Below are 24,973 nucleotides of genomic sequence, written 5' to 3'. Positions count from 1 at the left end.
TTGTTCTCCTGCTCAGTCTTTGCTGAGCAGTGGTTTTGTGGTGATGAATAGAGTAGAAATTACATAGCTCACATATGTTGCTAATTTAAAGGGATCTAAAATTCATCCCTGTGTTTTGTACGAGCTTCAGCTTTTATTATTCCTCAGGAAAGAAAAACTTTTTAAGCACTAAGCAAAAGCATATATGGATCGCTATGGTGCAGTAACTTTACATTATATAGTTTTTGGGGTTATACATTTCTGACTATAGAGGTGATTCTTGGTGGGTTAGACATCGTACAGACAATAACACTCTGTGTTTTGAAAGGGTTAGTAGGACAAATCATTGTGCCTCAGCGGTTCCTCACATTAGCAGGGACTCTGCAGTGTCTTAGATGAGTATAGTGTTGGCCTCCACATGTGTTACATGATCCATATAAGGATAAGAATGGAGAGGCATGGAAAATGATCAGGTGGAAAGAAGCAGTAAGCAGTGGCAGGATTTTCAGGTCTTAATGGATACATCTATACTAGCCCCTTCTAGATTAACACTGGGATTGTACCAGTGTGAGATCTGGGATATTACATAGACGATTCTCAATTGAGAAAAAGAGTAAAGATCTGAAAAAGAAGAAAGACAAAAGGTATACTTGCTCATGTCCTCCCATGAGTTCTAGAAGTTAGTAATAAGTTCTAGAATCCCAATAGGTGTCTCTTGACAAAAATCCAAAGACAAGACATCAAAGTTTTCAAACGCTTCTGACTTCCACTGCTGTTTTAGATGAGTAGAAACAAGTACAATGACATTCCATCACACTGTTTCTGATTAATTTACTGTGATTTTTTATTACAGTTATGACAAGAGCTGTAGCTCAGATATAATTTATGGTAAGTCTACCTACAATGCATGTTTTCTTCACTAATATTTGATATATGAAAAATTGTTGGAAGGATTAAAGTTTGAGAACAATAATTTCCTCTACAAATAGTCATGTAATGTTTAGTAAAGAAATACATAGCTCTTTAATTTAAGTAGAATAATTTCCAGACTTCAACTGTGAATTTAAATTCCATAGATGAGCTGGCTCAGAACTGCTGCAGAAGAACCAAGGCCAAACTTAGGAAAAAGTTCGAACGTGTATTTGAAGGAATAGACAATCAAGGAGGGGTCACCTTCCTAAATAAAATCTACACAGATCTTTACATAACAGAGGGCGGTGGTGTGGAGATCAATACTGAACATGAGGTCAGACAGGTCGAAACAGCATTCAAGAGACCAGCAACATCTGGGACAGCAATACAGTGCAATGATATCTTTAAACCCTTACCAGAACAAGAGAAACCCATTAAAACTGTGTTGACAAAAGGAGTCGCTGGCATTGGAAAAACAGTGTCTGTGCAGAAGTTTGCTTTGGACTGGGCTGAGGGAAAAGCAAATCAGGATATCCATTTTGTTTTTCCACTTCCATTTCGGGAACTTAATTTATTCAAGGGGCTAAAATGCAGCCTTATGGATCTTCTTCATCGCTTCTTTGAAGAGATCAAAGACTTAGCAGTGCTCACCTCCTGCAGACACAAAGTCCTTTTCATTCTCGATGGTCTTGATGAGTGTCGACTTCCTCTGGATTTCAAGAACAATGACAGCTGCTCTGATGTAACAGATTCAACCTCTGTAGATGTTCTGCTGACAAATCTCATCAAGGGAAATCTGCTTCCTTCTGCTCTTCTCTGGATAACAACCCGTCCAGCAGCGGCTAGTCAAATACCCCTAGAATGTTTTGATCGGGTGACAGAGGTACGAGGATTTAATGACCCACAGAAGGAAGAGTACTTCAGAAAGAGAATCAGTGATCAGAATGTGGCCAACAGAATCCTCACTCACATTAAGTCATCAAGGAGCCTCTTCATCATGTGTCACATACCAGTCTTCTGTTGGATTTCAGCCACTGTTCTAGAAAGGATGTTGGGTGAAGCAGAGAGTGGAGAGATCCCAAAGACTCTGACTCAAATGTACATACACTTCCTCATTTTTCAGACCAAACAGAGGACTCAGAAGTATGATAGACACGATGGAATGGATCCACACTGGAATAAAGACAGCATTCTGTCATTGGGAAAACTGGCTTTTAAACAACTGAGAAAAGGTAACCTGATTTTCTATGAGGAAGATCTGAGAGAGTGTGGCATTGATATCACTGAAGCGTCAGTGTATTGTGGATTGTGTACTGAAATCTTCAGGGAGGAGTCTGGATTACACCAGGTCAAGTTATTCTGCTTTCTTCATCTGAGCATTCAGGAATTTCTTGCTGCCTTGTACGTGTTCCTCATGTTTGTCAACAACAACAGAATTATCCTCGATCACCACAGAAACACCAAAATGTCAGTTCCTTTCAAACCTCTACAAATGACAGACTTGCTTAAATGTGCTGTGAATAATGCCTTGGCAAGCAAAAATGGACACCTGGACCTTTTCCTCCGATTCCTTCTGGGTATTTCTGAGGAGTCCAATCAGACCTTCTTACAGGGTCTGTTGACGCAGGAGCAAAGTGATCCACAGACCCGTGAGGAAATGCTACATTACATCAAAAAAAAGATTAAGGATTGTCCCTCTCCAGACAGGTCAATCAACCTGTTTCACTGTCTGAATGAACTCCATGACCATTCTCTAGTGGAGGAGGTTGAATCCTTCTTGAGCTCAGAAAATCTTAACGAAACTGAACTCTCCCCTACGCATTGGTCTGCTCTGGCTTTTATATTGCTTACCTCTGAAGAAGATCTAGATGTTTTTGACCTCATGAAATTCTTAAATCCAAATGTGATATCAGACGAAACTGTCCTGAGGCTGTTGCCAGTAATAAAAGCATCAAAGACAGCTATGTAAGTAAACGTTATGAATATTTCAATGAATCTGCGCTCTCATTCTTATGGTTTTGCTTTCATATTTGTTTGGGTATTGAACCCATGCGAGGAAATCAGAAATCTGGACATTAATCACAAGCATAATTTTTGATCAAGGTTGAAGTTCTGCAATGTCTCAGAGAAAAGCTGTGTGGGTCTGGCATCTGTGCTCAGCTCAGCCTCTTCAACTCTCAGAGAGCTTGTTCTGAGCTCTACGAAGATTCGGGACTCAGGACTGCGCCACCTCTGTGCTGGACTGAATAATCCTTGCTGTAAACTGGAAATTCTCAAGTGAGGCATTTTTCAAAATCAGCTCACTGCAATTATGTAGATTATTTATTTTTAGTAAATTGGGTTAGCCGATATAATTTCTCATAGAGTTTGTATACTGTTTGTTACAAAAAAATATCAAGGCTTAATTTTGACTGCAGCTATTTTCTTTTTTTATTATTATTTATTTATTTATTTATTTTCATATATTTATAATTGCCTTCTTTTTCCAAAACAACCAAATGATCTCAGTTTAGTACATTGTCATGAGTCACAATGAAAATGCCCATCATCTTCAGAACATGCGCCTTCCTCTCCCTCACTCTGTAGGCTCTTCGACTGTGAAATAAAAGAGGAGGGCTGTACGGCGCTGGCCTCAGCTCTGAGTTCAAACCCCTCACTCCTAAGAGAGTTGGATCTCACTTACAACAACCCAGGAGACTCAGGAGTGAAGCTTATCTCCGATGTGTTGCCAAAACCCCACTGTACACTGCAGACCCTGAAGTGAGTGTTCTGACTGAGGCAGTACATTTTTGAACGTCTGAGCTATGAGAAATTAAGAAGTACTCATTCATTGCTTTTATCTAAGTTTGAAGTGGAAGTGTTTCTGGTAAAGTATATCTAAACAGACATCAGTGTAATGTAACATATATATGTCTGTTTTTTCAAGGTTGATAGGATGTGAACTGACAAAGAAAAGTTGTGCTGCTCTAGCCTTACCTCTAAGCTCCAATTCGTGCTGTATAAGAGTGCTGGACATAAGCATTAATAAAATACAGGATCAAGGTTTGGAGCTTCTCTGTGCTGGGCTGGGGAATCCACACTGTCAGTTGGAGACTCTGAGGTATGGTTGTCATTCTCAGACAAATACTCTACACGTGTCATAATTATCTTCCCGCAAAATTTGGGTTACTTTCTAAAACAATGTAGGTCTATCATTATGAAGAAAAATAACTGGAAAACTCAAGACAGGAATTCTTTGAGCATCATATAAATGGCATATAATTTGTGCTCAATTTTTGTCAGTTTTATACTGATTTTGAGTATTTGTTTTGTACATTGTTTTAATCATTTGAATTAAATCAGCAAATTTGAAATAACAATGCACTTGTAAATGTTTTAAAGTCTGTAAGATTAAAGAACTTCGCTCTTTGCTTTCCAGTGTGTCAGACTGCGGTATAACTGAAGACGGGTGTGCTATTCTGGCTTCAGCTCTGAATTTAAACCCCTCACACCTCAGAGTGCTAGATCTGAGCTTCAATAATTTGGGTGACTCTGGAGTAAAGGAGCTTTCAACTGTGCTTGGCAATCCACAGTTAAAACTCGAAACATTAAGGTAAGCAGCAAAAATATTGCACATCTATGAGAAAATCTGCTCACCACAGGACATGTTTGTCTTATGCAAAACTCATGGAGACGAAAAATTGCAATTGAGACATGCCGGTGTTGAGATAACTCTGAGAAGTTTCATATGTTTGGATCTCGCTTTGTTCTGACAGACTTAATAAATGTAGCCTCACAAAGAACAGCTGTCCAGCACTGGTTTCAGTACTCAGCTCTGACCACTCAAATCTGAGAGTGCTGGACTTGAGTGCTAATGCACTCCAAGACTCTGGAGTAAAGATTCTCTCTGTGGGTCTCTGGAATCCTCTCTCCAAACTCCACATGCTCAGGTAACATATTCACTTTCAGAAGAAGATTTTGACTCACCTTACGTTGCATCCTCCAGGGTGACATCAGATTATTTGTTTTTCACTTGTTTATTATTTGAATTTAAAAGTTATACTGTTACTTACTTTAGCTTATGTCTTATGCATATTACTGTCTTTGGGAGTGTATTCATCTTATGTAAATTAAATTTCAGTGGTAATAATCAGATTTACGGGACATGTAATTAACCTTACTTCAGAGAGCCTAACTGAAACAAGTGTAGATTTAAAATGATTGCTGAATGTACTGAAACCTCACTGCAGGTTGACCTACTGTGGTGTGACAAAGGAAGGCTGTACTGCCCTTGCCTCAGCTCTGAGTTCCAACCCCTCTCCACTAAAAGAACTGGACATAAGAGGAAATAAGCCAGGATTGCCAGGAGTGAAACAGCTCTCTGCTGTACTGCATGATCCTTATAGTAAACTGGAGAGACTAGAGTGAGTAATTAAACACATTTCCCACATACAGGATGACATATACACAATTGTTTTTGCCATTTTTACAAAAAGCCAAAAAAATGTTTAACAGACTAGATCATACAAGGATTTTTTTTCAAGGACTATTAAACTTAACGTAAATCCAAATTTTCATATATAAACTTACAGGTTTATTTTGTATTTATTTTTTCTTTTGTTGTTTTGTGTCTTAAAGAGGATGAAAGAAATGACAAACAAACTAAAAAGGTGAAACTAACTGTTTCTGGAATCTCTCACCATATAGAGTATATCCCTTCCAAAACTGAGACCAGTGGGTTTCCACAGCTGCTGGAAAGGAATGTTTTCTGAGTAGGAAATGAGATTGAAGAGTAAGACAAGAGGGAGAAAAGGCCACCCTCCCCCTAAAGACAAAGAAAGAACTGAGCACTAACAGCAACAACCTTTACAACACTGTCAGCAGCAGCAACAAGAACAAGAACCTACAACACAGTTATTTGAGGAGAAACATTCAGCAGCCGCGTAGGTCAGTTTGAAGCTTGCTGGTTTGTAGCCCTTTTAGATTTCTGAGCTTTTTCTGCCTGACAGAGTTATCTTTTACAAGATAGTTTATAGCATTTTATTATAAGTTATTATTTACTGAAACTCCCGCATAAGTCACATTTAAATGATGAGGGAAGAGTGGCCACTAGATGGCAGCATCCAGTCATGTTATGTCTGAATTTAGAAACAAGTTGCTGAAACAAATGTGAAGCAGATTTGGTTTGAACTATCAGCTTTTTTTTTATAGGCCATAACAATGTATTTCTCCTCATAGTGAGAGATCAAACTTCTCAATGAAAATATCTTATTACGGACTCAGGACACTTTGAACAATATTTTCTTTTCACAAAACCTCTGCATCTGAAATGCACCACCATCTCAATCTTTGTAGTTAGAAACCAAATCATGAAGATTTGTAAATTTACATTATATGTTTGAATAAACTGATGTAAATTCTACTTTTAAACACCAGTTCTTTCATGCTCATGCGTCACTGGGCCTTCCTGAAATGTACTGTTCTGCACTGAAATATAGTACATAAAATGGACAGCAGATGGCAGCAGAGTACTTTATACCCTACAGCAACTGCATAACTTTAGCTTCTGTTCATTACCTCAACACATTCAGTGATTGTTTCAGTGGGAAACGGTTATGTTTATTTTGATTGCAGCCACATATTTAATGTATATGAAGGAGTGGTTGCAATGAGTGATCAGTCTTCCATAGCAATTTAAAAGCTTCTGCAAAGCTAAGTGGCATGACCGTTAATTTCACTTCAAACCATTAGGCAAACATAGACACTTTTTTTTTTATGTGAATTAGTATTTTTAGAAATTTTGAAGGTCCCTGAAAGCAAGTTGTTTCTTAAAAGCAGACAGCACACTTACAATTACCATAAAATTACTTCTGCATATTATACAGCAATCTTTTTTTTAATGATGTTGTGCTGAAACATTTCCATGTTGGGTCTTCAGCATAGTGCAGCTCCATCAAAAATGGAACTGGTTGCAGTAACATCTCTCAAAGTTAATGGCGGGGTATGTAAAATGCCATGTGTTTTGAGTATTTAAGAGCCAAAGGTTAGAGGTGGGGACAAAGACATCAAATTAGATATGAACTGCGTGTTTGGTAAGAATTTTTATTTTTAAAAAAATGATACATTGTTTTTCATAAAGTGGTATAATCTGATAAATTACAACATTGTCTATTTTTTTTATTCTTCACAACCTGCAATATACAACAGACTTTTGAAGGCATAACTGTTGCTTCAAAATAGAGATTTGCTACACAAACCTTTTTGTTTTTCTGAACAAAAATGAGTTTACAGCAAGTTACCATTTCAGGTACTGTGCATTTGTGCTGGAGAGGACTGATTCAATGCTCCGTCAGATGGAAATGTCAACCAATGGAATATTTCCGTAATTGTAATCTCAGGAAAGAATGCGCTAAGGGTTTTGACTGAATTCACACATGGCGATCTTCTTACACACTTGAAACTGCTTACGCATGCGGGGAGGAGTGGGGGGGGGGGGGGGGGGGGGGCAAATCAAGAGAAAAGAATTTTTCACTTTGTGGTTTACAGAGTAAGAATTTTTTTTTTTTAGTTTTCCAGATAGCCTTAAATTAACTTCTTGATTTAAAAACTCATGATGGTCCAGTGATAATAATGCTACAATATTGATCAACAGGACACTCTACCTTACCATGGCATGCTTATTAAAGTGTTCGTGCTAACTGCTAAAGATCCATCACAGTGAAATGTACAAGGGGGACTGTACAAGAAGAATATACAGTACTAGTACAAAGCAAAACAATAAGCTAAAACATACAGAATTACTCAAGAAATATATGAAGGCATTGCACAATTCCTAAAAAGTTTCCGTGAAATATTAAGGCAAATATTTTCATGTTAAAAACAGGATATTCACAAAGGTGCATCAAATTTCAAAACACTACACATGCAGATATGGTCCAGGCAACAGTGATGGCAATGTTTTTACAATGAAAAATAGGTAAACTCTGAATGTTTGTGTGTGTGTGTGTGTGTGTGTGTGTGCGTGTGTGTGTGTGTGTGTGCGTGTGTGTGTGTTCCATAAATGTACTTGAAATGTTTCATGACATTGTTCCATAACCAAATTAAGGTCAAATGCTAGATTAAGTGAGAAAACAAAAATGACCAGAGACTCCCTGTTCTTACACGTCCTTATCATGACCCACCCCAACCCCCACCCCCCGCCCCCCTAAAAGAAAAAAAAAAACATTAATGCTTCCCAGAAACAACCAGACTGATCTGAGATAATGAACAGATTTAGGAGTGTAGTTGGCTCACATTTAACAATCAGAGCTGAATTAAAGACATAATTATGTAAACGCCAAACCCCACAGTGGCTGCTCAAGCAACGGGCGGCAAATGAGAAATCCGTCAGTCAAGGCCTGTGTTATGATTAATGAGGTTCCATTATCTGGAGCAACGATCAAGCGGAATACCTGGAAGCTGAGTGCATATTCCTGCTGATCACACACACACACTGTGCTTTTTGCTCTCTGAATGTAAGAATTCACAGTCAGCAGTTCGAATGGATAGGAGATAGGAAAAGTCGGGTACTCTGTCGGGGGAACTGGATAAACAGGCGACACTTTTCACATTTTTATGAATGTTTAAGAGGAAGAGTCTGTGCATTAAACTGGCAGGGAGACGGATATTTAAGCCTTTTTTTGTCGACAATGTTTATACTTCTCTCATACTGATAAGACTTATGAGTGTCAGGCCAGAATCGCAAAACTCGCTCCATGGTTTTAAGTGTGATGTGAGGTAAGCAAAAAATATTTATTCCTCTTGGCCGTTCAGGGATGGAGGACCCTGGTCAATATAACAAAGACAAAGTCTTCTCAGACAAAACGGAATACCAACTTTAATTTCTTTTGTAGATATTTCAAATCCCATTATTAGCTACCCTTAGGGCCTGTGTGTTACTATAGTAATCACAGTATTACCATTTACATACTGTCATTAAAAACTGCTTTCATCTTGCGCTTGCATAATTAACTAAACATGACCATTGTAATCATTCATATCATACCTTAGTGCTGTATACTGTATGTAATTCAATGTGCATTGGTAATATATGTAATTTTTACATGTGGAAACACCATTTGCTTAAAACGAAAGTGTAAGTGAGGTTTCGGCTAATGCCTGACATTCTGGGCACTCCTGTGACTGTAGAAGCAATGGAGCAGAATGCATTTAGTGATAATGCACAGAAAACACCTCTGGGGTCTTGAAAAAGGACTTCTATATGAAGAAGGCATAAGATATAATAAAAAAAAAAATACCTCGTGTTTTAAATTTTAATGCATGTTTTATACATGATTTATAACAAGAGCACAGTATGTAGTCCTGTTTGAGTGTTAAAGCTGACATCCTGACATGTTACATAAATGAAGTCCCTCCATTTGTCTGCATGTTTTTCTTTTTTTTTTTTTTTAATGTCTTTTTATCTGGTTGGTGGGGCTGCTCTATCTTTCTGTAAGAGAATACAGAAAGACTCTGAAAGACTCCCTCCTGACACTATCAAACAGTCCTCATGCAGAGATACAGTAAGTAGGACTAGCTGTGCATTAAGCTGTCTATGCCCAATTACATCAGCGTGCTACAGGGAGGCGGTTGATTCGCCAAGCAGTACGTGTGAAGTGAGGCATAACATGAAGGTTTTCCACGTCCCTATAGAATACTCTTCTTTTTTTAATCAAATCACCTGCCTAGGGCGCACTGTATTCCTTATACACCTTTCCAAGAACGCAAAGCAAAAACATTACATTTCAAATACGCTTCAACAAGCAGACCTAGCTCTTACAGACTAGAGGTTCTGACGAAACCGGAGGTTGTTAGCAATTTCAAATCAGTCCATAAGATAACATGGAGGCTCATTACCATATTTCTAATCACTCCATGAAAACAAGTTCAGTATATCTCATTCCCTCAGCTCTGCAGGAGGGACCAACCAAGTGCTACTTACTATAATGACTGAGAACAGAATTCCAGCTCTGTGTTTGAGCCATGCACTGACATGTCTGCTTTGGCTCATATGTCATCCTTCCCTCACTAAATGCATGATTACATTACTGAAATCAGGTATCGGAGGGTTGCAACCAAATACTCTCTGACTTTTTCAGAGCTTCATATATATATATATATATATATATATATATATATATATATATATATATATATATGTACACACAAACACAAACACACACACACACACACACACATATATACATACATGTATGTATGCATGTATGTATGTGTGTGTGTGTGTGTGTGTGTGTGTGTATATATATATATACACATACACATATACAAAACTGTTCCGGGCGAGTAATTCAACTGGTTGAGACCATTCCAAAGAGTGCTGATATCAAGTATAACAGCACTGGGACGTTTTACTATTATGCATCACTTTGCTTCACAGATGTTCCAATGCAATCGTTGATTACACAAATGTGAACTTAACTCACATTTGCCAACAGGGCAAATGTGGATATATTTCTGTGTATGATAAAAAAAAAAGAACCTAGCTAGCCTGTAGTTGGGTATGATAAACAATAGCTAGCTAGCAAGACTACCATATATCTAGCCTGTCCATGTGTGCTAAAAAGTGGCTCACTAGCCTGTAGCGGGCTATGATTAAAAGTGGCTTGCTTGCCTGCCGTATAGCTAGCCTTTTCATGTATGATAAAAAGCAGGTAGATAGCTAGCCAACTAACCTGCAGTCAAGAAACTATTTATGTGTTGCTTGACAACACATGTAAATGTAATCCTGAAGGAACTATTTTTGTCTGGGGAGCTGAATAAACGACAAAAAAAAACAAAAAAAAAAACAATTTGTTGTCCAAAATTACTTGATACACAGCCTTGTTTGTAGAACTGGTGTATAAAAGCAATATCACATGAGAGGGTGTGCTGCTATGCTGTATATCAGGATGACTGTGGTTATCCTCAGCACTCGGCCTGCAGCCTGCGGCCTCCTGCCCACGACCGAATCACAGCCATGCTGATATACAGATATACAGTATAACAGCACATCCTCTCATGTAATATTGCTTAGATAGATAGATAGATAGATAGATCGATAGAAAGATAGATAGATAAAGCTCTGAAAAATTCTGTCTAGGAACATCCCATTGCCACACCCTCAAAGTACCAGGTCTCTGGTGGGCAGGCGGAGTTTGTGAAAGATACCACCCACATGAGCAAAGGATGATATATACACTGTCAGTCAAAGACTTAGGGACACCTTGCCTTTGTTACATTTTTCAAAGGAATGTTTGATCGTCTCTGTTGCTTTTCAAATAAGTAACAGTAATACGATAAAAATGGTTTTGATAACATAAAATGTCTGTTTCCTAATAGTTTGGGTATATTTTTGCAACATTTGGCTTCATGTTGATTGAAGTGTTTTCCTTGGTATGAAGAGTAGGTTCTGTCTATATAATGGGATTGTTAAAAGCAGATATTGAAAGTCTTCCAAAGTTGGTTTAAACAGTTGATGAGCACTGACATCACTACTTTGCTAGTTTTGCACAAAAAATGGCAAGATCTATACAGTTTTCTATTGAAACATATCAGTCCGCAGTTATGTTAAGAGATTAAGCTAGGTGTCCCCAGTAAACAGTTTGGCGTCCCACAAATAGCTTGGTCTCCCAAAACTTTTGACTGGTGGTGTTTACATCATACCACCGTTGCGTCTGGCAGTTCCCCAACAAATCAAAAATGAAAATCTTCAGCTATGCATGCAATGAAAGATGAATCAAATTTCCATGAAGTAGTATGTTGTTTTTAAAAAGTACCATGTAAACAAATAAAGAACATATACACAAGGTCACAAATGTGAATGCATTTACAGATGCTCTGTATGTGAAGGATGATGTTTGTGAGTTTGCATTTATGATGCCTTTACCTTCATCTTTGTCTTTGCTGTTGTTTTTGTTGTCTGTGTCGTTGTTGTTGTCATATTTGTTGTTGTTGTTGGTGTTGTTGTTGTTAGAGCAGCGTTAGTAGTGACATTGGACAGAGGGTAAGGCCTGTCTATTAAGTCCCTGTAGATACTGAGAAGAGAGGCAGCAAGGGCCATCTCTGTTTGAGGCAGTGAATTCGAGAGAATCTCAGTCCAAAAACAAACTGTAACGCAAGTGAGTCTGTCAACTTACCAACAACATTGGCACGTCACGAGGCTAGCGTCTAGAGCGCTTAGACAAAACGACATGCTTCCTCACAGCATGCTAACCACATGCTAATTAAAAACTAAAAATGTACATCATCGCCATCACCAGCGTCATTATCATTTATCATAACAATTCGTTTTCTGTGACCGTAAACAGATTCCAGCCAGCTGAGATGGCGTAAAGTAGGCTACAAAACTATTCATTGTTACATATCAGCAAAACTGTAAACATTTAGTATGAAGAGAGATTTCTGAACAGCCTCTGTATGAAAGAAAAAGAGAGAGAGAGAGACAGAGAGAGAGAGAGAGAGAGAGAGAGAGAGAGGCAAATGCCAGATAGTAATAGAAAGAAAAATATGTCCAAGAAAGCAGGCTTAAAGTTGGAAACAAGGACATCAGCATTCTGATGATGTCACAAAACCTTCCTCCTTAAAAAAAAAACAAAAAAAAAAACCTCTTCATGACACTACTGCAGGAAAACTCCTGTATACAAGTCTCCATTCCCAAACCGGACAGTCACTAGTCTCACCCTTCAAATGGAAGCTGGCCATGTCTGCTCCCAAAATCCTCCACTAACTTTTACATCAGAGGATGCAGGTAAGTGACAATTCACTGTAGCAGATCACTCAACATCCTGAGAGAAAAACAGGTTGAATCAACTGGAGGGACGGCTAAGACCTCCCGTCTCAGATCTGGGTCTGCAGTGGATGTCCAGTTAGGGATGGAGGTTTGGAGCTGTACGGAGGGGGTGCAGGGTTCGGTTTGATGCCTCTGGTTCTCATGTAGTGGAGGAACTGGTCTGGAATCTCGGCCAAAACATCTTTAGCAAGACGGGCCATGCTCAGGATATGGTTTCCCCTGCGGTCTATGTAATCACGGAATGGCACAAACTGTAGAGAGAGGGTAAAGAGATGGAGCGAGAGAGACAGACAGAGAGGAGAGAGAGAGGGAGAGAGGGAGGGAAAGAGATAGATAGACAGAGAAAGAGCCAGAGAGACAGAGAGAAAAAAAGAAAATATGCATTTACAACACTTCATCATGAAACACACATTTTTCAATATCTGTGATTCCGTCTTGCCAGTTTAAGGAATCAACGAATTTGTTCCAGAGACATAGAGAAGAAGATGCAGAAAGAAATTCAGAGGAAATTCTGACCTGGACAATGTCCCTCTCTGCAAACCTTCCCCTGGAGGAGATTCTGATCTCATCGCCATCCAGCTCAATCATCTCTGTCAATGAGCAGAAACATAACAACCCAACACAGGTGGGCCGTCAGCACGCTCACCATCCAGAGACCACGCTACCAATCAACACAATACTGCCAGCGTAAAGTGAAACCTTCAGTGTGACTCAAGTGAGCCGGAGGGTATGAAAGCATGTCCAGAGAAGGACCGCACGCGTGCCTCTGAATAACTGACCTCACTTTCTTTATGACATTTAGAGACCACTAGAGCCAAAAATGCTTTGTCAAAAGCAGATAACTTATCTTCAGATAACGACCTGACGCAGAGAGAGTATGGAGAAGGTTCAAAGGGGAGGTGAGGATGAAAATTGGTTGAGGAGAAGTGCGCATGGGGGGCAGAGCGGGTTGATAAAAAAAAAAAAAAAAAAAAAAAAGATAAATTAGAGAGAAGAGAGAGACTGAAGTGGAAAGATGGAAAGGGTGTAAAGGAGAGGAAAAATCATGGCAGAACTGTGTATACTGAGAACTGTGTGTGTGTGTGTGTACACTGTCAGGCATCAGAGAAAAATACATGAAACGGTCACGTGGCCATACACTGTGACTCTGTTTATTGTCTGTCACAACCTCCATTGTGTGTTTCTGTGAGTGATTGCGTGTATGTGCCTTAACGTGTAGCCCACACACATATGCACAACATGTTTTTAATCATGTTTGCTTCTCTCTCCCTGTCTCTCTCTCTCTCTCTCTCTCTCTCTCTCTCTCTGCCTTTTTCTCTCAAACAGACACAGTCAGACTCACACACACAGAAACACACAAACAAAACATGCATTTCATACATCATGCAATCATGCCTTCTTTGACACACAAATTGGTCTGACTGTCAAACACAAATTCTTGTGATCCTACCATTACCTTACCATCAAATTCAGCTGGGCCCACTCCAACTATTATTATCGACATTGGAAGACACGATGCCTTTGAATAGTGATAGAAAAGAAAGAAATTACCATTAAAGAAGCCTTCAACTCATTTTTCACAGCAACATCTCTGAAGAGCACATGTTCCAACAAGCATTTTTAATACTCTATAAAAAATAAAATTTCATTAGACTACATCTTGCCACCTTTTGGTCTGTCAGGGAGATGTATGGTGTATCTAACTATGCGCCGTAATGACAACGTTAGAGAGACGAAAGACTTTGATAAGATTTTTAGAATGAGGGGTGAACTCATACACCGGGAATGTGTAAACAGCTTCAACCTCTGACACATTATAAATGACTCTTACTTTCAAAATCACATTTCATGTCTCACTTTGTATTGTGTTTGAATGAATGATGAATGAAACCAATTTAGTCCTCACATATTTCTCATAATTTGCTTCGCCATTGTGGTCGGCAAATGTCGGGACTGCAAGAGGGAAGTCGAGATTTTCAACCACGTTAAAAAAAAAAAAAAAAAAAAATCAATATTCCCTCTTTTCTGTCTCTCTTTTCATTCCTTTATTACGTACTCAGGGTTTGTCAATGCTATTTTCATTTTTCATTAAACGTCAAAATATGACTTACATATTTTCTGAGAAACGCAAAATCAAATATAATATTCACCAACACACTGTCGCTGACTGTCAGTCAACAAGTTGTCATGTTTTGATGCTCTGACTGACTGCACATGTGAATATGAAATAAGATTTAGGGTGTGTGAAACACAGGAGCACATCCCATGAATACGACATGTATAATGCTCTAGAAATGCTTTCACAGGATCCAGTTCTAGATACGTGGCACAGGTTCTCTTAAAAAGCCTGATGATTTATGAATGTCTTTGTCAAATCTTATAATGCATTTTACAGGCACAGTGATGGGCTGTGAAGGCTTTATGTCTTATAAATGCGTTCATACACTTTTAACGGTTTAGGCATAAAGTACCCAATACAAACTTTTACTAAGACTTGTCGTCTCAGAAAAAGTCAGAGGTAGAATCTAGAGCCTTTAAATCTAAGCTATTCCTGACAGTCCCACACATAACGCTCACAATGGCCTTTAACGTAAGCCTAATGTGTCGTTTTGGACATAAACACAAAACTGTTGGAATCAGTAGTTGTTAAAAGCAGGATAGTTCTGACAGTACATTGACGATGGCCTCTTTGGTCTGAGCCATGTCAGAGATGACCCCGTCTGAGATGATGAGGAGGATGAAGTACTCCGAGCCGTCCTTGACCAGCGACGCATACCTGAACAGACAGGCAGGAAGCGCATCAGCAAGTTTCCTCCACTTCACATGAGAAGAAATTAGTGCCGACAATACTACATTAGTAGCTAGTATTCAGCGATGTGCTCTTCCATGTTACAATTTGAACCATATTGCTTGTGTGCACCCACAAACTGTGATGATATTTGTGTACGGTAATTACAATTACTATTGCTACTACAATTACTACTTTTAAATGTGCTTACATAGAATGTAATACTCATGCACTGATAACTAGAGGTAACTGGGCATTTAAGCAAATACAAAGAATTCTAACGTGATGTTGGACTCTCATCCATTGCACAGCAACTGTCTGTCTATCTTTATAACCTGGTGAAGTGGCATTTCATTCAGTTATTGGGTTTGTGGACTTACCTGGCCACGTGATTGATGACAGGTGAGAAGTAGGTGGGTCCATAGAGCCTCACAGTCTTTAGGCTCTGGTAATATGCCTCCATTACACCGTCTATACCACTGCAGTATGGATTGTCTGGGTTTCCATTCTTAATGCAGAGAGACGGAGAGAGAGAGAGAGAGAGGGAAAGAGAGAGAGATGGAGAGAGAGAGAGCAGAAGTGAAAGAATGGTTCAGTTTTATATGTATTTTTATTGATAATTACAACACTGACCTCGAGGCCTCTAAATAGAATACAGTTAAATGTAATCAGACAATTAAAATAACTGTAATAATGAAAATAACTAGACGATAACTGTGTTATTACAACATGAAGGTGCCTTAAGTACACATCACCACGGTTTTACCTATACTGTAACCACTTCTGATAATGGGTTTACCTTGTGGTCCACTGGGAACTTATAATATAAGTGTAGTGTAATATTGGGTCTGGAACAGTTGCTATTGAACTGTTCTCTATGAACTATTAGTTAAAGTTAAATTCCCATTAGCTCTCCTTAGCCTACCCTCCAGGCACCCTGATACTAAAACAAAGTTGGGAGAGCCAGTTCCCAAAGAATTAATCAGGCATCAGGCTAAACAAATACAAAAACTACTGTTAAAAAAAAAAAACAAAAAAAAACAAAAAACAAAGCAGTCATCAAGATGTTCTCCCTGTTACACATGTGTTCTCCTGGCAGCCCCTGAAGAGACTCGCCGTTCCATTTTGCCTGCCTGTCGGAGAGCCACTCAACACTGCAAATTCACTTGAGTAAATCCTTAATGCCCAGCTGAGTGCATATGGAGGCAAGCGCCAGCACTTAGCCCTAAGGCGAGGCATGCTACCCAGCAGTGGGCAGCTGTGGGAGAGGCTTGAGCTGGCATAACAGCATCTGGTAAAGGACGTATAGAGCCGCTTTATGGCTGAACGTACATGCCCCGTAGTAGAAAGGGGCTTTTAGTGAGGAGCATTCATATACAAACTGGAACGTGTACATTTTCATAACAAAAACATCCTTCTGCATTCAGATAGAGGGGTGCGCTCTCTCTCTCTGTTTCTCTCTCTCTCTCTCTCTTTCTCTCTCTCTCTCTCTCTCTCTCTCTCTCTCTCTTTCTCTCTCTTTCTCTCTCTCTCACTCTCTCTCTCTCTCTTGCTCTCTCTCTCCCTCTCTCTCTCTCTCTCTCTCTCTCTCTCTCTCTCTCTCTCTTTCTCTCTCTTTCTCTCTCTCTCTCTTTCTCTTTCTCTCTCGCTCTCTCTCTCTCATTCTCTCTCTCTCTCTCTCTTTCTCTCACACAGCTCATCTCTCTCATTTTATCAGCTACCCTCTTTTTCATTGTGAAATATCTCTCACGTATTGTTTCTGTACTTATTTCTCTGCTCCTCTCACCCTTTCACTTCATATCCTTCTCTCATTCCATTTTCTTGCTCTCTCTCTCTCTCTCTCTCTCTCTTTCTCCTCACACTATGCTTATCTTAAAGAGACTATAAAGCTGTCTGACAGCTACTGAGTGTGAATGCTTATATCATTTCTAAGCTGTGTAACCAGAGGAGGTTCTCTTACCAGGGGGAACTCATGGGAGACCCTCCCATCGGGGGGCAGCTTGGCTCCAAAGCCCAGTGCAGGAAACATCTTATCGCTGTCATAGTCCTGTATGATTTCTCCGACCGCTCTCAGAGCCATGGCATAGGCATTCATGTGATACGGACTCATGTAATGCAGGGAGGTAGGCTGAGAAGGGTTACCTGGGCAACAAACACACGAAGAAGGAAACACACACACACAAACACACAAACAAGTCATCCAAGGCATTCAGAATTCATCAGGGTAATGTCCGAGACAAAGTTGGAACATTATTGCATCTCCAAAAACAATGTGTGCTGTATGTCTGAGCATTCAAAAGATTAATGGAGAGGATTTATGTCTAGATGTAAGGTATACACTAGTCTGAGGTTAATTTATGTATTCTTTTGAAAAATATACCTATATTTATGTTTTTAGAGGCATGGGAGGATTACACCCAACTGTAAGCATAACTGCCTTTTAGGACCCATTCTTTAGTTATTGAATAATGATACTATATGAGAAAGGACAGAATGAGTAAAGTCTTTGCTGCCTTTGCAAAGTGTCGAGGCAATAATTCAAAATCAATCATCGAATCGTTAAAAAAAAAATCCTGAGAACAGTTAGAGGAACTTCTGAAAGCTGCAGTGGGTGATTCTGCCACCAGATGTGATGTTGTCAGTGGGAGGCGTCAGGTACTCCTTACGGGTGCCATTTTACATCACAGCTTACATTACAATACCATTACCTTTCTGTTTCACCAAAGGCACAACATACGAGAAGCTTCTGGTTAGAACTGAAGATCATGCCTTTGATAATTATGACTGGAAAATGATCATTTTTCCAGACCAACCAAAAGAGTAATGGAATAACAGAAATTCGGTTATCATGTGCCCGCGTGAGAACTGAGTTCAGTCTGTCTTATCAAACCGACGTCACACAGCAGAATTGGGGATGGGTGGTGGGGGTGGTTGGAGGGGGGGGGGGGGGGGGGGGTCTACTAGTATCCTATGAAGTGTTTTTCATTCTAAAACAGTCTTGATCATTTTGGGGAAAGATAAGCTCACCGTTTGAAGCAGTGAAATCGATAGCCACCGTGAAATTAATCTGAGTTCTGGAAAAGAATATCAAACAATGAGAAAAAAAAAAAACTGCATGAGGAATTTTCATCACAGAAGATAAATATCTGCTTACGACATATGACCGTAGTTTCCTTCTCTAAACAGATCTGACAATATCATTCTGAAAATGAATTATAATGCTCTAATGCATTTCAGATTGGAGGAATAGTCTGAATTCATAAAATAATTCAGATTCAGAGGCGCCAACACTTTGGCAGAGTTATGAGGGAGTGAGTGGCACACGGCCTGATTCTGCTCATTACTGATGTCCCATTAATGTTCAAACACAGCCACTACGCAACATTCACAGCAAATGAATTAAGAATTGGTGTCGGCTGAATCTGGGTCGAGCATCTGTGAGGATCACAGGCGGTTTTATGGATGGAAATTCTTTGTATTTTTACTTTATTTTGCTTTGCTTTGTTCTTTTTTTCGGTTTGTCGTTTTTCACTTCCCTCTCATCCTAGGGACAAGATAATAATCCAACAGAAGTGTCCTGAATAAGTGTCTGTATGTTTGTGTGTGTGTGTGTGCGTGTGTGTGTGTGTCTGTGTGTGTGTGTGTGTGTGTGTGCGCGTGTGTGTGTGTGTGTGTGTGCGCGTGTGTGTGTGTGTGTGTGCGGCAGTGTATTCATGTGCGTGTGTGTATGTGTGTGTGTGTGTGTGTGTGTGTGTGTGTGTGTGACTGTGTTGAAAAGGTCTCCTTCAAGGCTGAGGAAGTTCAGTGGCATTAATACCAGTTCCCCTCTCTGTCTAGTCTGACAAACTACCAAAGTAGTCCTGTTATACAAAGCTGTAAATCACCACTGGACCGAGAAATAGCCCCACCACCACCTCCTCCCACACACACACACAAACACACACAAACACACACACACACACACACACTTTATGCTTTTGTACATGCTGTAGTTTACGGGTTAAGCCTGACAATGTCATACTCACCCTCCCTTGATGTAGTCCAAGAAAGTGACTTCAATGTCCACAAGACAGGACAGCAGTGTCACCTGTTAAGATGACAGTTTGGTAACACTTCCTATTTCCAGTCCTCAAGGACATCATCACATCTTCAGCAAGCAATGCATAGTTACATCATAAACACCTCATAAATATTCATAAATGGTAGGATGACGTCACTCGCCAGAACAGGGAGTAGGCTACATTAACAGTTATGAATGTTTACATATAGCTTATGAAGGCATTGTGCATTGCTTATGAGGATGTTACGTAGGACCTTAAATAAGAAGTCTTACCAATAATACCATTTGTTAGAATAGATGTTAACTCAGTTTTGACACCCTTTTATCTTTACTTTTTCTTTTTCCTTTCTCCCCTTCTTTCTTTTCTTTTTTCTCTCTTTTGCTTTTTTTTTTTTGATAACATGAAGCCCCCATAACTACTGTGGAATGTACTCACGGTTCCTGAATTGAGATATTTCTTCTTCTTTTTCTTTTTCTTTGGGTTCAGCACCTACAAAAAAAAGTCACAGTTTACCCCATAATGTCCTTTTTAAGCATCATGGGGTTTTTGACCTGGACTGGAATGACCATAAAGGTGCATACAGAGATGGTTGAGCTGAGCAGACTGTGTGGAGTGATGTGTATTGGTCATTATGGGGACGTTCGCCTGTGACGTTGTGTGTGAGTGTGTGTTTGACAGTGTGAAGCTGTGCTGCTTTTTCCTCCTGTCGTCTCTTTGACAAGATGGAGAATGATAAATATTCAGAGCTAATGAGGTATAGATCAGGACCTATGCCCTGTTTATCAGACACCCATCTAGACCCACAGCAGAGAGGAGCTTAGAGGTTAAAGGAGTTGATCAGTCACAAAGAGACAAGGAGAAAAGCGAGGCGAAGAACAAAGAGAGAGAGAGAGAGAGAGAGAGAGTGAAAGGGAGGGAGAGAGAGAGAGAGAGAGAGAGAGAGGGAGAGAGAGAGAGGGAGGGGGAGAGAGAGAGAGAGAGAGTCAAAGGGAGGGAGAGAGAGAGGGAGGGAGAGAGAGAGAGAGGGAGAGTGAAAGGGAGGGAGAGAGAGAGAGAGAGGGAGGCGGGGGGGTGGGAGAGAGAGAAAGAGAGAGAGAGCAATCACTCCTTGACCTGCACTTTTTTCAGTCTGCGGGTCAGGAGGTCTTATTCATTTGCATCAACTGAAGTAACTGAAAGGATGGATGGATGCGTACATATGAGTTCATATGTGCAAGTGTGTGTGTGTGTGTGTGTGTGTGTGTGTGAGTGGAAGTGTGTGTGTGTGTGTGTGTGTGTGTGTGTGTGTGTGTGTGTGTGTGTGTGTGTGTGTGTGTGTGTGTGTGTGTGAGAGTGCGCGCTTGTGTGTGTGTGTGGGAGTGTGAGTGTGTGTGTTAGTGTGTGTGTGTGTGCATGTGTTTATGTGTGTGTGTGTGTGTGTGTGTGCGTGTTTGTGTGTGTGTCTGAATGTTTTTCCAGTACGTAGTACATGTATATCATAAAATGGTACCACTTTGCAAGAAGACTATCCATATAAAGGATTTATAAATAGTTTGTAATTAGGTTATTAATTAGGTTGTAAACACTTTATAAATCATTTATAAACAATTATAAACAAGTTATAACACAGTTTTCATACATTGATGCAGGTTCACTATTTGGCAAGATCTGCTGCACTTTTTATTTATCTATTCTGTTAAATCTCAGATCTTGCTGGTTGCTTCACTTACTTTATCCTGTCCTTTTATCAGTGAGCATGTCGTTAAACTGTCAACTTCATCTCATTTTTATGACCATGTATTTGTGATTTGCAAACATTTATAACTGCCAAAAGGGAACTGCCTTATTGTAAAGTGTAAAACACATCACCATTTGCTCATGAGTTACAAACATTTACAACTTCGAAAAGGGAACCTTACTGTAAAGTGTAAACACATGACCATCTACAAATGAATTACTAACATTTATAACTGTCAGAAGGGAGCCTTATTGTAAAGTGTAAAACACATCACCATTTATTAATGAGTTTCTGTTTTTTCTCTAGAGTGATGACACTACCCTTGCTCTTTCAATAACCCACCTTTTATTTTGCAACAGTACAAACCCGGAAGTAAAACGCTACCTACGTACGCAGACAATTACATTTACGGTGCACAGATAACATTAAACTAACACAAGAATTAACCACACAACACAAAGACTACATGTTGAACAATAACGATTTGGGGCTAAACAACAGCCCATCGCCCCAAGACATGCTGGGAAGCTCCACCCATCTACCCCTCCCCCCTGCCCCAACACGCATCACAATGTACCACTTTAATATCTAGTGTCCATAACAACCTGATAGCATATGTCATATCAAAACCTGTGATAATAATGAGGACGGCTGCTGATAGCATGCTGAAAATGTTAAAGTATTGCCAAAGCTTTAGCATACGACTCTGCTAACTAAAACATGTCAATTTGATATGCCAAGTGAAGCTTTTTGACTATTAAGATATGCTGTCGATGGTTAAATGCTAGTAACTTATTAACAAATATCTGATATACATTATACTATTGTGATATACTAATGTGTTATAACAGCATATTAATGATTTATAAAGTGTCCACAACCTAATTAATAAAATAATTATAAACCATTCGTAACCCCTTCATAAGGGTGGCCGTATTGTAAAGTGGTACCGATAAAATTGATAGTAGATGAGTGATTTGTAACAGTCTCCACTGCTGTGTCTTAGTTGCCTGTGCGTGTGTGTGTGTGTGTGTGTGTGTGTGTGTGTGCATATACAAGTGTATCGTGACTCACCTCATACACGTTGAACTGTGACTGGCCTTTACAAAGCTCCCTGTAGGTAGTGCTGAACTCCCCAATGTAGTCATGGCTACGAGAATACAAACCCACAATTACAAACAGCAAACATAACATAAATACATCTAACATCATATCACAGTAATTTATAACGTAATTAGCATTCTGAAGAAATAGTATTAAACATTAACATATAACCAAATATCCTCAAAGGTTTCACGTGGGCTTTTTCCTGACTTATCAAATATTAATACATTAACATTAAGTGCAGATGAGTCATCCTTGGTTTCAGCAAGAGAACGGCACCACAATCCAAGTTAAGCGCGCTAAAAATATTACTGCTAAAGTAAACCAGGGGCTGATGGGAACACTGAATTAAACGTATGAGAGCCTCCGAACAGCAGGTTTCCTAAGTGTGTGTGTGTGTGTGTGTAATATTTTAATGGATCATTTTTAGAATGGGAGAAATGAAAGTTTACCCGCCATCTCTGTCCCAGTCATAAACCTCGATCTTTATTTCTCTGCAGAGAGCAATAATAACATCAGTCAATCCCAGACCTACCATTTTAACACACCTCGCATACATTTTGCTCTGAATAAAGCAGAAAATATGAAATGAATTGAGGCAAAAATAAGTTTTTGATGTGAACCACACATTGCCCTGACTACAAAGGTAATTCACAAGATGGGACACACTCTAGATTCTCTGTCCTACTAATAGGACGAGATTTAACCAATCAACTCACCCATCATGTTCACCAGTTAATTAGGCTATTAACTTGTCATAATCTAGATCCCATTTACTGCAAAAAGTCATGATTTACACCAAGTTTAACTGAACCCTAAATCATATTGCAAAGCTTCTCCAAAGCAGTGTTTCTCAACTCTAATCCTGAGGACCCATGGAACTGCCCAGTTCGGCTGATGCCAAGAAGCACCTAGATCAACAGGCCATGAGCAGAAAAGTTGGATCAGGTGTGACTGTGGTGTACAGTGAGTCCCCAAGACAACAGCTGTGTACAGCGAGTACAGTAATTGAAGCCATTGATTAAAAAACTAGCTAACTAACTTCATTGTACCCTGTAATACTCATTCAGCAGTTGTCATAATCCCATTCACCTGTCATTGTCATTATACACTGTAACATTCATTAACAGTGCCCTGATGATGTCATAATCCCACTCATCCACCATAGTCATTATACACTGTAACACTCATTCAACAGTGCCCTGATGATGTCATAATCCCATTCATCTGTCATAGTCATTACACTGTAACACTCATTCAACAGTGCCCTGATAATGTCAGAATGCCACTTTTCCATCATAGTCATTATACACTGTGACACTCATTCAACAGTGCCCTGATGATGTCAGAATGCCACTTTTCCATCATAGTCATTATACACTGTGACACTCATTCAACAGTGCCCTGATGATGTCAGAATGCCACTTTTCCATCATAGTCATTATACACTGTGACACTCATTCAACAGTGCCCTGATGATGTCAGAATGCCACTCACCTGTCGTAGTCTCCATTACACAGAGCTCTGACGGGCAGTTTGAAGGCCTGCCAAACGGGGTCTAGAGTGTTCTTAACCACCTCTGTCTTATGACAGATGGTGAACCTACAAAAAAAAAAAAGATTAAAAAATAAGTAAAGATGCAGAGACAGCTATCAAACAGTTTAATGAAGAGCCAATCCATCAAACAATGCTAATGAAGGGGCAACAGTGTCAAAAACTGTTAATAGAAGAGTGAAGTTACCAAAAACAGTTAATGAGGGAGTGAACCTGTTTAAGAGTTAATGAAGTCATCTTGTCAAAGACAGTTAACAAACACATCAGTCTGTCAAACACAGTTTAACGAAGATGAGCCAGAGTCAGAGCATTCCCTGACTGAACACGTTGTCTCTGAGACGTCTACGCGACGCTTCCCAAACCCATCGGGAAGATGTCTAAATAATGCCATTTGCCCATCGGAACAACATCACCAAGACATCATTGCAAGTTGTTGCTTAAGTTTTATGCAATTTATTAAAGTACCATGAAGATACAGAACTGAAAAGGTGTCCTTTTTCTTTTACATTAGGTCACGTAGCTAATGTCACATAAACAACACCAACAATTTTGCTCATGTAACATGTAACAGCCACTTGAGAGGACAGAATTTCTTTTCTGTTCTACATGATTCATATATATATATATATATATATATAATTTGCTCAGTAATTTTAAAAGAGCATATCAGCCAACGTTGTGTAAGTGAGTCAAAAGCATAACATAGGCACCTTCATGATGATTTTGCAAGCATCTCAGTGATGTCTCCTATAGATGTCTCAGTGATAGACATGCATGGACCTTTTTCAATAAATTGTCTGTGAAAAACTGTGTTGTGCACAGTAACTGCATATGAAAGTGCAGTGTCAACTGGTTTAGACTATCAACTGTACACTATGCGACATAATATAAAATAACAGAAGTGGTCAGTTTACACATTGTAGGTATCTTGGTGTATGTTTGATCAGAATGGATTTATCACATTGTGTCGGAGTTAATATAGAAATGTTACAGTTAAATATAGTTATTGTTACAGTTAATTTTACACATTCTTTAAATCTAAGAACGGTTCA

The 24,973-nt window shown here is 39.4% G+C and overlaps 2 protein-coding genes across 2 annotated transcripts in view; one reads left to right on the top strand and one right to left on the bottom strand.

The window, feature by feature from the left end:
* Positions 1-437: 437 nt before the first annotated feature.
* LOC115826652 (protein NLRC3-like) lies at positions 438-5,298 on the top strand. Its single transcript, XM_030790533.1, has 7 exons — positions 438-465; positions 1,056-2,856; positions 2,995-3,168; positions 3,478-3,651; positions 4,310-4,483; positions 4,647-4,820; positions 5,121-5,298. Exons 1-7 carry the CDS (start codon positions 438-440, stop codon positions 5,296-5,298), a joined length of 2,703 nt encoding a protein of 900 aa, XP_030646393.1.
* A 7,446-nt stretch (positions 5,299-12,744) lies between these two features.
* Positions 12,745-24,973, bottom strand: part of cpne8 (copine VIII) — a 34,626-nt gene continuing 22,397 nt past the window's right edge. The window contains exons 9-20 of the mRNA XM_030790027.1: positions 23,865-23,969; positions 22,820-22,861; positions 22,338-22,413; positions 19,982-20,035; positions 19,511-19,572; positions 18,513-18,559; positions 17,446-17,627; positions 15,866-15,993; positions 15,371-15,473; positions 14,159-14,216; positions 13,214-13,287; positions 12,745-12,948 (exon numbers count right to left, since the gene is read on the bottom strand). Coding sequence (XP_030645887.1) covers positions 12,745-12,948; positions 13,214-13,287; positions 14,159-14,216; positions 15,371-15,473; positions 15,866-15,993; positions 17,446-17,627; positions 18,513-18,559; positions 19,511-19,572; positions 19,982-20,035; positions 22,338-22,413; positions 22,820-22,861; positions 23,865-23,969 — 1,135 coding nt within the window. The remainder of the gene's footprint in view (positions 12,949-13,213; positions 13,288-14,158; positions 14,217-15,370; positions 15,474-15,865; positions 15,994-17,445; positions 17,628-18,512; positions 18,560-19,510; positions 19,573-19,981; positions 20,036-22,337; positions 22,414-22,819; positions 22,862-23,864; positions 23,970-24,973) is intronic.

The sequence above is a fragment of the Chanos chanos genome, chromosome 13 (genome assembly GCF_902362185.1).
Source record: "Chanos chanos chromosome 13, fChaCha1.1, whole genome shotgun sequence".
NCBI classification, from domain to species: Eukaryota; Metazoa; Chordata; class Actinopteri; order Gonorynchiformes; family Chanidae; genus Chanos; species Chanos chanos.
This window is presented reverse-complemented; position numbering and strand designations above follow the sequence as displayed.

Bases quoted from the DNA above. Each gene is read 5' to 3' on its own strand.
- LOC115826652 (XM_030790533.1), top strand. From the start codon at position 438: ATGGAAAATGATCAGGTGGAAAGAAGCA. The intron at 466-1,055 runs GTAAGCAGTGGC...TAAATTCCATAG, and splicing joins TGATCAGGTGGAAAGAAGCA to ATGAGCTGGCTCAGAACTGC. The intron at 4,821-5,120 runs GTAACATATTCA...ACCTCACTGCAG, and splicing joins TCCAAACTCCACATGCTCAG to GTTGACCTACTGTGGTGTGA.